The sequence below is a fragment of the Octopus bimaculoides genome, chromosome 7 (assembly GCF_001194135.2).
Source record: "Octopus bimaculoides isolate UCB-OBI-ISO-001 chromosome 7, ASM119413v2, whole genome shotgun sequence".
NCBI classification, from domain to species: Eukaryota; Metazoa; Mollusca; class Cephalopoda; order Octopoda; family Octopodidae; genus Octopus; species Octopus bimaculoides.
In genome coordinates this window covers 15,614,140-15,629,343 of record NC_068987.1, presented here as the reverse complement: position 1 = coordinate 15,629,343, position 15,204 = coordinate 15,614,140, and the positions used below count along the sequence as shown (strand labels likewise).

The window sequence follows — 15,204 nt, the reverse complement described above, 5'->3', positions numbered from 1 at the left end:
GCTCGAATGAAAAATATATTTTCCTTACCTGATTTGAGAGGATGGTTTTGCTAACCAACCTCGAATAATAGTCCAAACGGACTCCGGAATTACTGCGAATTCTCATAATGGCTGGTTCAGTTTTGTTTTGTCAAGGACATTCAACTAAAAGAGGCGACTGTCAAGGTCGGTGGAAAATGCCGAGAGTTTGGGTTCGCTTGCTTTGATTACTTTTCGTGTGTATGTGCGTGTTTAGTTATGTGTATATACAATGCTTGCTGTTAACGTCTCTCCATCATACACACATTCCCTTGCTCTGTCTCTGCCCGTTCCTCACACGTGACAGACCAATAATTGCTAACCTATAAGCTATCTGTCTTCTATTCAGCTCTGTTCTACACGTTTAGCCTTGACTCATTCTCTTACCTGTTTCACTCCACTCCAGCTATTCTATTATATTCGACAAAAACAATGCCAACGTCCCTCCCTTCCTTTTTACTAATTTACGGTCCTTCGTTAATTGTAATTCGAGTGGAGAGGGTGCAGGGTTATGTAAACATCTTAACGTAAATATTGGCAAGTTAGCAGAATCGTTAGAGCATCGAGGAAAAAGTGCCTCGTGCTATTTGTTCCGGCTCTTTACGTGCTGAGTTCAAATCCCGTTGAGAGGACAACTCAGACTTTTATTCTTTCAGAGTCGATAATATAAAGCGCCAGACGAATGCAGGGCTCGATTGTATCTCCTCAAAATTGCTGGCCTTGTACATAAATTTGCCACTTTGGGCTTCGTAGTGGGGGAAGAAATTGGGGTTTTGGTTGAGGTATAACTGTCAGATAAGTTAAAACTTCTCTTGAGATTTATCTTGTGGGACCAGACGAGGTTCTCCTGTTTATGAAATCTATAATTTATAAGGACGATCTCTACCAGGAGCGCATTTGGAAATGAACGCACACATACATGCGTGTGTGTTTATAAACATATACATACATGAATAATGCAGTAAAAAAAACAACGAAACAAAACCAGCTCATATGGTATAGTAATTTGATATATTTCTAATCAAATACACACACACACATGCACACACGTACTTTTCTAAAACTGTACAAACTCCCACAAAGAGCTATTCTCCATTTCTACGCGATTATTGAATTACTAGAAATAACAGTCAAATTACACATTATTATCTGAAGAAAAGGGAACATTGGGATAATCGATGTAGTCCTATATTTATACATACACGCAGACACATACAAAAGACGAGATGGTCACGGCTGGATAAACCTTTCGTTCTGAGTCTGCTTTATCAGGTTTAATATAGGACTAAACAACACCTGCATAATTATCCAACTTTGTGGTGGAACAATTGCTGCTGAAGATGATGATGATGCTAATAACGATGGTAATGATACAGCGACGACGATGACGACGGCGATATGAAATTCTTCAGCAGCAAGCTGACTCTGACACCATTTAACTACTCTTCACCAATACTGCCATGATAACAATTCTCTGCTGGGACAACTTGGTGGCACCATTATGTAATAATACCTGTAGCATTTCGAAACCCACAAATGCGCCTCTACGTGGTCGCTCGACCAGGCCTGCTAAAGATAGCAGTTAGATCCCTTTCGAAATCATACCCATATCATAGTGGTTCGGGATGTAGACTTTTTTTTTTAATTTCATGATGTACTGAAGAAATAAATATAAAAATTTACTTGCGCATTTCATATAAAAAGTTGTTTTTTTAAAATTGTCTGAGAATAAAAAAATATGTTAAATATATAAAATTATTGCATATATTGTTTTATTAAGCATAACCCCCCCCCCCCCAAAACCACCACCATCATCATCATTATCATCGTCATCATCCAGTTCCAGCGTCTGTCTTTTATTTCATTACTGACCCTGTTGATGCTGATCATCCTGGTCTCACTTCTTCACAGAATAACACATTTCAGTTATTCAATCAATTAGACTACATCGTCGTCGTCATCATCATGTAACGTCCATTTTCCATGCTGGTATGGATTGAATGGTTTGACAGGAGTTGGTAAGCCAGAGGACTGTGCCAAGCTCCATTCTCTGTTCGGGCATGGTCTCTGCGGCTGGATGCCCTTCCTAACGTTTTAGAATACAATTATGAATAATGTGTTTCCTTTAAGTGTCTTATCAAGTCAAACATTAGTATGGATTTTCTAAAGCAAGGACCAGCGACTCTTTTTCTTTTCTTTTTTTTTTTTGGTCATTTTTTACTTTTGTTTCAGTCATTGAACTGTGGCCATGCTGCAGCACTTCCCTGAAGGATTTACTCTGGTGCTTATTCTAATGGTTTCTTTACTGAGCTGCAAAATCACAAGGACATAAACAAACCAACACCAATATGATGTAAAGGGAAGAAGAAGACGGAAGCGAAGAGAGAATTATGGTAGTCTTACCTGTCGGTCCGGAAAAAAGGTAACTTTCGACGTCCACACACACAGAATGGGCTTCCTCATTGTTTCTGTCTAAAGTCACCAGCAAAGCATTGGTCAGCTGAGTGCTTTAGAAGACACTTGCCTGAGGTTCTGCACAGTGAGACTGAACCCCAAACCTTGTAGTTGTGAAGTGAATTTCTTAACCACATAGCCATGGCTGCACTTATATATATGTATGTACACATATGTATACTGGCACTCCGGTGGTGACGACAATGAGGGTTCCAGTTGATCCGATCAATGTATCAGCCTGCTTGAGAAATTAACGTGCATGTGGCTGAGCACTCCACAGACACATGTACCCTTAATGTAGTTCTCAGTGTGACACAGAATGTGACAAAGCTGGCCCTTTGAAATACAGGTACTATTCAATTTTGCCAGCTGAGCAGACTTGAGCAACATGAAAAAAAGTGTCTTGCTTAAGGACACAACGCATCACTGGGAATTGAACTCATGACCTTACAATCGTGAGTCAAATGCCCTAACCACTAAGCCACGTGCTTTCACATACATATATGTATATGTGAAAATTAATTCAAGTTGAAGACACAAATCAAGATCACAGTTTAATGCACAATTTCATCTGGCAAATTATCAAAATCATTATAACAGCTATTTGTAAAAGTAATGTTTATGTAGCTGCAGAAGTGGAGGAAGGTGGAAGAGTATAATGTATATTAGGAGAGGGCAGATGGGAAAGATGATTAAGATTGGCGAAGTTAACTGCGTCTTCAGTTTAAACAGCTTAGAATATAAAAGGATGATTTCAGATAAAAAATAAAATGAAATAAAATAGCATAAATTAAGATGAAATAAAATGAAGTGTATGAGAATCTATCTTCCTCATTTAATGTCCACTTTTCTATGTTGCATGGGTCAGACAGAATTGGTTGAGGCAGATTTTCTATGACTGGATGTATTTCTTGTTGCCAAACCTCACCTGTTCTCAATTAAGATATTTCTTGTGACTATGATTGGTCACAAGGAAGACTGTAAACAAACATTGCTTGTCTACAACTATCATATGATGTCAAGACAAGGGTTCATACAAACACACCTACATATATCTGTGTGTGAATATATATGTGTGTGTGTGTGTGCGCATATTTGTATATATACATACATACATGTGAAGGCACATAGCCTAGTAGTTAGTGATCATGAATTTGATTCCCAGACTGGATGGCGTGTTGCATTCTTGAGCAAGACACTTCATTTCATGCTGCTCCGCAATCATTTCAACATCTGACGTGTGGCACACATGTACCCCTGTACAAGCAATATCGATTTGATGGAGGCATCGAGCTTATGTGAACACAAACATATGATCACTGTAAATAAATTAGCTGTGTGGTTGATCAGCAAGAAATTGTGGGACCCTCATCTGTCATCTAATGATGGGAGAGTCCATAATGTGTATATATACATACATAGGCCATATGTGTGACAGTAAGGTTTGGCTCCTTGCCCTACCTCTGGAAAGAGTCAGAAATGGTTGTCAAAGAATTTCTACAATTTTACCAGCCCCAATTTTTGACCTTCTAATTTACCGGATTGTAATTCCATGGTTTACAATGTGTGGGGAATGGTTGAGAAAGACACCAACTGTTCTGTCTGTAACACCAAGGCAGAGCTGGTAGCTAAGATCAAGGAGGTATTTGAAGATCTTCCCAAGAACACAGTAAGGAATGCATGCACCAGGTTCCGGAGCCACCTTGAGGACATGACGTAATCTGATGGCAGCTACTTTGGAGTAGGCTGTTATCTCTCAGCCATAATCAAGTTGATATTTTTTGAGTTCTTAAAATTCTTTTATTTTTGGAAAGGATATTGTGTTTTGTTTTCCTTTTATGCAGACTGTCAAATTTAGCCCAAACACCCTGTATACATTGGGTGATAACATAGGTGGCTATATTTAAAAAATATACAGTAATTTTAAGAAAACAAACAAAAACCAAAATTACAATGTCCAAAACAGATAGGTTTCTGAAAATTTTATTTAGAAAAAAAGAAAACAGAAAAATAAGAAAATATAAGGTGAGTCTTTCTTTATATACAAAATATTCTTTTATGATAAGAGTTCTGTATTATCTAACTTCCATCCTCATGAACAGATTTTAATTAAGAGAAAGAAAACGAACCATGACTCTAAAATAATCTTCCACTTCGTTCTTCCCCCTTCAAAATACTCTATTATGAATAGATAAATATATATATATATATATATATATATATATATATATATATATATATATATATATATATATATATACTTCTTTGATGTATTTCTAAGTGAATTTGTCTCTGAACCAGAAAAAATGACTGTTTGACTATACTCTTAAATAATCTAGTTCTCTATATTTACCGTTTTTGGTTTGAAGACAGCAAAAAGATAATGATATGAGGATACACTAAAGAAAAGGTTGAAATTTGAAGATGAAATGTCTTAAGCTAGGGACATAAAAAAAAAAATCCCTCAATGTTTGCTTTAAATATTCTATATTTGGTAAGAAGCGAAATATCATTCATTGCAAGCTTTGAACTCATACAATTCCTTTTTAATTATTATTATTATTATTTACATAATTTATATACATGTATATCTATACCAATGAATGCAAAGAGTATCATTACATAAGCTCATACTTTAGCATTCACAACACCAATACAACCTATATATAGTATTCAAGCACGTTAAAACCAAAAGACATTTAGCAATGCATTTTTTAAGAGATGCTTGGCAGGAATAAAGTGAATAAAAGCATTTGAATATTATAATCTTATAATGTGTTGATATATTCAGGAGATCTGGAGATAGCTTTGTCTGAACTTACATCATTCAGATTGATGAAATATTAAACATTAATTTTATATATGTGTGCATATATATATATATGTGTGTATATATCTGTATATATCATACACATAATGGTAGATATGACCCAGAGACCCCACACTCACCAGTTCCAACCGCCATATCTACTCTCAAACTCTACTCCAAATAACCCTACACAAACTGAGGAATCTTTCTGGTATTACAAGGATAAAGTGATACAGATGACACTTTCCTTGGGATGTGAAAACATCCACCCCCAATGAAATTCCCCAATAGTCTACATCAGAGGTTCCCAAACTTTGAGCTGCAGACCAGTACTGAGGCCATAAAAATAAATTTTTTAATTTCATTTATAGTTTAATGACTACTGTAGTCTGCAGTGTGTTTTTTGCATTATATGTGTATTACATATGTAATTTATATGTATTACATAAGCAATAGCTAAATTATATATTATGTACTTTACTGTGTTTTTATTTTTATGCACATGATTCCCTGGTCTGGGGAAAAATTGTCATGAATGAAACTGATACCTGGTTTAAAAAAAACATGATGGGGGGCTGTTGGTCTACATCTCAAAACAAACTAAACCAAATCATTGAGAAATAAGACGAATCTGAGGGCTCTAACGATAGCCAATGCTGACAAAGACTAAGCACAAAAAATCTGTTAAGTGTAATAAAATATTTATTCCACTTTGCAAATTTTGTGTAACTTAAGTCAATACCTAGTCAAGCATTTCCAGAAATAGAAAAGAAGATATATCTTGTGCCAATATGTTTTATCTTAGTGTTGCAGAGAAGTCTAAAAATGTATGTTTTATTAGTAGACAGGGGATAAATGAGAGTTTTACTGAGAGGCCAACCAGGTGAGGTAAATGAAGGCCCTATAAAACAAGCCTGCAGTGATCTTACTGTGAGGTTTTCAGTACATTAAATAACTGGTTTTTGTTCTTGATAAGATTAACATTACAAACTTTGTGTAGGGAAGCAGTTGATACATTTGTAAAACAATCAAGCAGAGAACAAAAATTAATCAAAAAAAAAAATTTAAACTTGTACATTTAACGAATTAGAACAAATATTTTTATAGTTGGATTGAGTTTTTTTCCTTCTTTTTTTTTTTGTGTTGAGAAATGATGAATGTTTTACCAAAATTATTTAGATTATTGGTGAGCAGGATTTCAGAGCTGAGAGGTTAATGGAACTTTAAAAATATTTTAAATTCATTCAAATTATTTTTCCATAATACTTGTGGAGTAGTTTCAAGCAAGTAATCAGAACTTCTGCAAAATTCTTTCACAAAAATGAGATTCCATTCCACACAAATACATTTTCAGACTCCCCACATGGGAGAGCTCCCAGCAGTTACTTGGGCATCCATGTCAACCTGGAGAGGAGACAAGATAACTTAAATCAGTATATGTGTACATGTGAGAGAGAGAGAGAGAGAGAGAGAGAGAGAGAGAGAGAGGAGGAATAACTGTATTTTTATTTTTGGAAAACACTATTGACAAATTTAAATTTCACAACAGAACATGAAGTACAGATCTATAGATCACGAAACAAAAAAACTGTTATTGTCTAATGAATGATAAAGTTAGTGAAAAGCAGTGTTTAGTTTAGTTAAGTGCATGTCTCTACAAACTTACAACAGCAGCTTCAGTCTCTTTCCATGTTTCCAACTAATTCATCAGTTTTCTTGTCAATATTTAAATCTTTCAGTAAAAAAATACAAGAATACCTATATAAACACACACATACACACAGAAGCTTCTTGATAGTTTTTGGTGACAAAATTATACTAACAAGGAACTGGTTAACCAAAACCTATGGAAAAGCTTTTATATATCATAATTTTTCAATCTGTGATTTATTCAGAACATCTATCGGAATCTAAATCTTTCATATTTTACTCATTTCAGTCATTGAACTGTGGCAATGCTGGAGCATCGCCTTGAAGAGTTTGGTCAAACAAATCAACCCCAGTATTTATTTTTTAAAATCTCGTACATATTCAAGCAGTCTCTCTTGCCAAACAGTTAAGTTACAAGGGTGTAAACAAACCTACATCAGCTGCCAAGTGGTGGTGGCAGTGGGGGGGCCAAACACAAACGAATATATCATCAGTTTCATGTCCACTTTTCCATGCTTGCATAGGTTGGACAAAATTTATTGAGCCCGATTCTTTACAGCTGGATGTCCTTCTTGTTGCCAACTCATACAGTTTCCATCTACCAACTTCACTAACAAAGCTTTGGTTAACCCAGGGCTATAGTGGAAGACACTTGCCCAAGGTGCTACACGGTAGGACTGAACCATAAATCTCATGATTGCAAAACAAGCTTCTTAACCACTCAGCCATGCCTGCATCTTGTAAATATATATAGACATACAAACACTAAATCATAAGACCCAGTACTAACCCTCGATGACTGCTGTATTTACTCTCAAACTCCGCTCCAAATAAATCTACACAAAACCAGAAAACTGAATAAATAAAAATATAACACAATATTTGAGAACAAGAAAAAAACCTACAAATTCTTCAGAATGTATTAAATCAATAAGTCACAGATAAAGTTTTAGTAATATTTAGCGACGTGAGTGTATAAAGGTGTCAAGTAGAGCTCATCTAACACTAGTGCCAATACTGACAACTGGAAGGGTAAGGAGTTGGTCATAATTTGAGCCAAAACCTGGTGCAAAAGTAGTGTGGCAGAAAACTCCACTAAATATGAGCTAATGTAAGAGTCTCTATATGGATGCTCAAACAGTTAGAAATCTCTTAGTCTTAGAAAGAAAAAGAAAAAAAAAAGGAAGGACACATTGGATAATGTAATCCCAGATATATTACCACTACCACACCTGGAATGCTTTTGATCACAGATTAGCTGAATTAGGGCTTCCCCGGGGTTACATGACAATTACTCCATCATGTGTTAAAGGAGTTGGTACAAGACATGTCACATGCATTACAGATTTAAATGTAGAGAAGGTGTCAGGATGCAAACTTGTAAGACAAAGATAGACATACAACTGTTGTGACCGCTGATGGTGACAACAATGATGATGATGGCAGCCTGATAGCATTATCAAATATTGATTTGACAGAAGATGGAAGCTTTAAGTAATGAACTCTGCAATCTTGAAAGGTATTTTTAGACATAAAGATACTAAGGGTTGTTAAGTACACTTTTGTTTATTGCATTTTTCTGTAGAAAAAATTCAAGCAGAGTGTTCTTAACTACTAAACTATTCAACAAAATCCAAATTAGTTTAAACCCCTAATAACAGTGGTTATCTATCTCTTGTGTTAAGTACTTGGCTTCCAGCCTTGCAGGAGAGTTTAGAAGCCATAAGTAGCTAGGGTTTGGCATACAGCAATAATACTATGTTGATACTCTTACCCACTCAATCTTTGTAGTTCTCTCATGCAATTACGCTGATTATTTAAAATTAAGGAGGGAACCTCTATGTAGTCATTTGTTTTGCTAGAAATAGCAGCTAAATTCCTTCGAATCAAACCATGCCATCTTAAAACTGAAAGAATGTACTATTGGATAATGCAGTCCTAAATATATGAAAAAAATTAGAATCATCACAGTTGGAACACCTTCGACCATAGGTCTGATCAATCAATGCTGACCTGATGCTAAACAACAACAACAACAATGGCAGACAGTGAAAAAGAAAAAGAAAACAAATATCAAGCAGACGAAAAGTACATCAAACATAAAAGAGATATAAAAAAACGTACATAAAGACATCAGTGCAGAAATAAGAGAAGGAAGATGATCGAGTGCTCAACATGAAGTAAAGACAAACAAAACTATGTGTTATTCATGACTGCAAACAATTTAACTAGAGTGCAGGTTTCATATAACTAGTGCAGTTCACAGAGTATACTAATGCAGGGAAAGACTAAAAGCAGAGAGAGAGAGAGAGAGAGAGAAAAAAACAAAAAGGGAGTGAGAGAGAGACTAAGCATATGCTTATGAAGAAAGACCTATCAGCTCTATCATAACAGCAAATTATATATGAAAAAAACAAAACAAAAAAGGATTCAGAGATTAACCTACCAGGTTGAGACTGTTTCGGCGGCCTCTAAAGTCAAACTGTAAAAGGGAGATATAACAGCAGGTCAGTGGTTCACATGATGCAATATGGTCAGGGAGTGAGGTCAGTGACACACATGCTGCAATAAGGTTCTGTGGTAGATACAGTGCAATGTGGTCGGAATAAGACTGTGGTACTTGTGATGCAGCAACGTCAGGACTAGCCAGTAAGAAATATGGTGCAACAAAGTCAAGACGGTCAGAGGCACACAAAGGGCAAAACCAAATAATGACAGCAGACTCATAATATGTATTGCGTAAACTTATCGGCACAGAAAGACAACATACAATTTGTAAAAACATTTACAAGGATATAATATTATCAGTTGACAAGGTGTTGACATTGTTCGCAGTTGACGTAATGTTAACATGTCACAGAGTCATATTCTCAAAGAGAGAGAGATGAAAACTGTGTGGAAGCCTGTTATATATGTTTGTGCTGGTGCCTCATCACCATTAAGAAACCAGTGTTGGTTTGTTTATATTGCCATAACTTATCAGTACAAGAAAAGAGACCAATAGAATAAATACCAGACTTAAAAAAAGATAAGTATCGGGGGTGAATGTGTTCAACTAATCCCGTTGAGGTGGTGCTCCAGCATGGCCACAGTCCAATGGCTAATGACAAGTCAAAAGATATTCTCCTGTCTCTTGTGTCAAAACTCCTTAATTCAAGTTTCTCACAAGAGACTAGTGAAAAGAACGAGTCATAGAATATACAACATGGAAGATACTTTCCCAACATTTCAAAACCATCTTTTCTAAAAGCTATCAGCTTACATTCTCTAAACAATGAAATTAAATTCCTTTCTATGAACATTACAAGTAAAGTACACAGGCGCAGGAGTGGCTGTGTGGTAAATAGCTTTCTTACCAACCACATGGTTCTGGGTTCAGTCCTACTGCGCGACACCTTGGGCAAGTGTCTTCTACTATAGCCTCGGGCCGACCAAAGCCTTGTGAGTGGATTTGGTAGACGGAAACTGAAAGAAGCCCGTCGTATATATGTATATATATATATATGTGTGTGTGTGTGTATATGTTTGTGTGTCTGTGTTTGTCCCCCCAACATCACTTGACAACCGATGCTGGTGTGTTTACGTCCCCGTAACTTAGCAGTTCGTCAAAAGTGACCGATAGAATAAGTACTAGGCTTCCAAAGAATAAGTCCTGGGGTCGATTTGTTCGACTAAAGGCGGTGCTACAGCATGGCCGCAGTCAAATGACTGAAACGAGTAAAAGAGTATACTAAATACATAAACCAGATAGAACTATGAAGTGCAATATAAATAACGAAACAGAATTTTCCAGTGTCTGTTAAAGAGGTTAAATATTTGCTTCAGATGAAACAAGTATCCAGACTTGAAGAAATATGGAATTTTTTATATGATTCAAAGGTTTAACTGTTTAGTGTTCAGTGGTTGGCATTAGGAAGGGCATCCAGCTGTAGAAACTCTGCCAAATTTAGATTGGAGCCTGGTGTTGCCATCCGGTTTCACCAGTCCTCAGTCAAATCGTCCAACCCATGCTAGCATGGAAAGCGGACGTTAAATGATGATGATGATGATTTCTTTGTTAAATGTATTGCTTATATATTCACATTGTTTTGAATTAATCATGCATCATTTTGTAGCTTCGAGATTTCAATTGATGTGTTTGCATATTTTTAGAATGCCATTGTGAGGTGGGTGTGAGAGGTTGGATTCGATCAGTTTTAAGATAAAACGGGTAGAATATTTTGGGCTGGATATGGCCAGATTACTGCTAAAGGGTCAACTCTTTAGTATTCAGATTACTTTGTCAAATGTAATGCTTACTGACTCACATTGTTTTGAATTAATCATGCGGGATCATGTAGCTTCAAGATTTTGATGATGTGATTGCTTAGTTTCAAAATGACATTGTAGGATAAGTGTGAAAGACCAGATTTAGCCAGTTTGAACATAAAACAAGGTAGAATATTTGGGTCTGATATGGCTGGTTTAAATGCAAAAGAGTTATTCTATTGATGATTTCTTACATATTCTGGAGGGAGGGAAGACCCAACTATTTTTTACCACCATTTATACTAACATGGACAAGATGGCTTTTTTTTTTTTTTTTACAAATTCTCATAATTGTATGTTTATTATTAGAATATGTAATCATAGAGGTTTTTCCTCAATAAAAGTTCTTCCTATTACTGTTTTTCACCATTGGCAAGTTAGTCAGGCAAAGACGAGCAGCACTCATTGTTGGTCCAGATCATTCTGGACTGGTAAGACTAAAGTAGCTGATAACCAACTTAAAAATTGGAATGGATTGCCTATGTTCAGTCCACTATTGGACAAAGGCCTCAGCATGTTCTCTCCACCAACCGCAGTCTGATGAGGAGGCTGTGAATTTGAGGTCAAGATCATACTGGTTTGATGAGCCTAGCTTGCTACACTGGCTCAGCATAGATTGGCAGAGAGGTGGGGGCAGTTTTTATACTTTTACTCAGGAATAGTTAAGTTGATTAAATTTAAACATAAGCAGAAAAAAAAGGGGGATAGGTGGGGGAGCAGATGTTGGTGGTAAACTGGACAGTGTATTAGGATGAACAGGGGGGGGGGCATAAATACAGAACAAACACACTGACAGATGGAACAAATAAACAAATCTTCAGTAAATATAAGAAATGTGGGCTAATAGAAAGTCAAGAACTCAAGGTAACAGCTGATAGTCTGTGCTGTAGGAAAGTTTGACAAATAGAATTACAATGACGGTCTAAAATATTAAACTATTTACTCTTCATAGTAAATGAACAAATTAAATTGTTATGATCTTTCTTAATAAGTGGACTGAGATATTGATGGGTTGGCAATTGTTACATTAACACATTCCATTGGATAGTTATAGCAATCGTTTAGTGCAGCTGCTTCATTACACTAAAATGTATGTAGTTGTGGAGAGAGAAAAGTCAAAACTTCATCTGTATATGAAACATATCTATCAATGAGCCAATGAAGGAATCTCTATGTGATTGCTCGACTTGCTAGAAAAAGCAGCCAAATCTCCCTCAAATCACACCAGAATGTCTAAAACTGAGAAGGAGACATTAGATAATGTGGTACTTTGATCATAGGCTTGCTCAATGTGGGCTGATCTGGCGCTAAGCAACAACACTAATAACAACCATCTATCTAATGAGTATATATTACTGATGAAACAGGAGAAGTAAAATAAAAAAAGATAAAAGAAATAACTGACAATAAGCTGTGAGGTAGGAAAGGTACATAAATTTACAAGGGTGCAAGCTAACACCAAAGGGACACACGTGAATTGTAAAGATTGAACACAGGATTATGAGGGGAGTAATTAACTTACTGACCTTACAAGACTAAAGTAACACTCAGGTTAGAACTTGTCAAACAGAAAAACAAAGGAAACTAGATAAAAATGAAGCTATGTACAAAAACCAACAACAAACCAAACACAATAAAGCTACGGGATATGCCAAATGTGACAGAATAAGAATGAAGAATTTACTCACATCATCGGCAGAATCCCTGTCATCAACCATATCTGTGTCAAGTTCATCATCATTAGTGTCACTCTCATCATCAACTTCTTCCTCCTCCTCTTCTTCTTCTTCTTCATCATAATGCTGAGTAAAGTAAGTGAAAACAGAGTAAGCAACATCCACAGAAGCATCACAAAATGAAAGGAAATGTTGGTGGGGGAAATATGCAACACTATAAATGTCAAAACACTGACAGGATCAAACGCTCGAGTTTTGATGTTCGACACAGCAAAACTGTGGATGGCACAATCCATATACACAATAATGGTCCAAAGTTCATGAAGGTGGTAAGCCGGCAGAATTGTTAGTGACATGATTAGTGACATTTCTTCCAATATTGTGATCTAGATCAGTGGTTCCCAAACTTTTTTAGGCTGCTGCCGCCTTGGTACTAAGGCCACATTCTTAGTGCCCCACTCACCCTCACCATCACAGACAAACCATTTTCTGCAGCAAATTCAAAACAACAGTATTTCACAAATAAAACTTACCTAATTAACTCTTTATTGTGTGCTTTTTTTTCACATCTATTGCCCTGTTTTGGTCACCCCATTATTCTTCAACGCAACTGTCCCTAATCTTTCCACCACCCACTTTGGGAACCACTGATCTACATCACTTATACGCCAGGGATTGAATTAGGGGATAAACAACAGCAAATAACAGAGTAAAGAAAAAGTGTTTACCTCCTGGGCAGTTTTCCCTATTGGTACTATAGCATTGTCTTTATCACCGACGCTCTGAGCCTAAAATTAAAAAGAATACATTCAAAAAATGACAAATGATAATAAATAGAATAATTAACAATACATGGCTATGTGTTTAGGAAGCTTGCTTTCTAGCCACATGGTTTTGGGTTCAGTCCCACTGCTTGGCACCTCAGGCAAGTGTCTCCTGCTATAGCCTCAGGCCAACCGAAACCTTGTGATTGAATTTGGTAGGCAGAAGTGCTTGTGCTTCCTAACAGTACAAAGCTGGACAAGTTTTAAAATACTGAAACATGTGTGAAGATGAAGTTAATAATGAATCAAAAATGTTTTCAATGGACATCACTTGTCAGTGTAATTGTAACTCTTGCTTATCCTGTGTATCACATGTGACACACAAGACATAATTCCCTTGTGTCCTAGCATCATGTAGGATACACGTTCCCAATTTGGGACTTATGAAAGGAAGTTTTATATTACCCAGAACGCATGACGCAAGAGTTAATTAAAAGTTTGAAGACAAGCATGGATGTTTAGGAGAAGTTTATGTAAATGCTCAAGATAGGCAAAGGGTTAAAGAAAATGATTTTGATAGTCTTTGTTATAAAAATATAAAAGTTATTCCATTTGTCTTACTAAATCTAATGTATTAGAGAAATTTATCAGCATCCTTAATGACTGATATGAAACAATGGAGTAATGTGGGACATCCAATCTGTTGAAATGTTCTGTATCCCATTAGGAGACCCCTCTCTGGCTGCTTTCGTTTTTATGTTGTTGTATAACCAAAAGTTAGTTTTCAATATGATCATTCTATTTATTTTCACTGTGTCCTTCCATTTTTTCAACAGCAGGGTGTGATTTGAAGTAGATTTAGCAGCTATTTCAAACAATATATATGCTGTGTACCCACGTAAGTTTCTTCAATGGATCGTATATTTTCAGGTAGACTGATAAGATGAAGTCAACATTGAGCGGTCCCTTTTAAATGAAGTATTTTAAGTAAAGCCAAATTAAAAATCTAAAAGATCTTCGAGCGAGAGAGAGAGAGAAAGAGAGAGAGAGTGAGGGAGAGAGAGAAGTAATGCAAGAGAAATAAAATGGTTCCGACTAAGGATCAAAACCAGCTACAGATGCAGTTTGCCAGCAGAATGGTTTCCCTTTTTAATCGTTTGCCATCTGTGGTAGAAAATACAAAGACTCCAGTCTTTCTTCAATAAAAAAAACATTTACTTTTTTTTTAAGGTTTAGTCAGAAAAGGTAGACTCGAATTTATGACTCTTTCTTGGTGGAAAAGCGACCCATGGGTTTCTGTAACAGAAAGTAGTATAGTAATACATTGTGTTATCTAGCCTCTGATAAGGGACCTGGTCGAATACTTGCAACAGGCTGGAATCAGTCAAAGGCATTCAAGGGCCAACGATAGAAGTATTAAATTGAGTAATGCGTTGGGGGTCACACAAAATCTGGTAAAACACGAAAACATTGTTCGATTAAATAGTCATGGCAAAGAAGCACTGGCGTACATTGTTGATTATTT

General features: G+C 36.2%; 2 protein-coding genes across 13 annotated transcripts in view; both read right to left on the bottom strand.

The window, feature by feature from the left end:
- The window catches only part of LOC106873376 (probable phosphorylase b kinase regulatory subunit alpha), a 106,059-nt gene extending 105,480 nt beyond the window's left edge, over window positions 1–579 (bottom strand). For 3 of the 7 annotated variants that reach the window (XM_014920707.2, XM_014920709.2, XM_014920711.2), the window contains exon 1: window positions 29–578. In XM_014920707.2, coding sequence (XP_014776193.1) covers window positions 29–106 — 78 coding nt within the window. In that variant the 5' untranslated portion in view covers window positions 107–578. Of the gene's footprint in view, window positions 1–28 lie in introns of all 7 variants that reach the window. The other 4 variants (XM_052969281.1, XM_052969282.1, XM_014920708.2 and 1 more) reach the window with 2 other exon arrangements.
- Window positions 580–4,439: 3,860 nt separating this feature from the next.
- LOC106873379 (anaphase-promoting complex subunit 15) overlaps window positions 4,440–15,204 on the bottom strand; it is a 13,527-nt gene continuing 2,762 nt past the window's right edge. Inside the window, exons 2-6 of one of the 6 annotated variants that reach the window (XM_052969279.1) lie at window positions 13,644–13,703; window positions 12,928–13,041; window positions 9,378–9,413; window positions 7,722–7,785; window positions 4,440–6,685 (exon numbers count right to left, since the gene is read on the bottom strand). In XM_052969279.1, the coding sequence (XP_052825239.1) occupies window positions 7,768–7,785; window positions 9,378–9,413; window positions 12,928–13,041; window positions 13,644–13,703 (228 nt within the window). In that variant the 3' untranslated portion in view covers window positions 4,440–6,685; window positions 7,722–7,767. The remainder of the gene's footprint in view (window positions 6,686–7,721; window positions 7,786–9,377; window positions 9,414–12,927; window positions 13,042–13,643; window positions 13,704–15,204) is intronic. The other 5 variants (XM_014920716.2, XM_014920719.2, XM_014920715.2 and 2 more) reach the window with 5 other exon arrangements.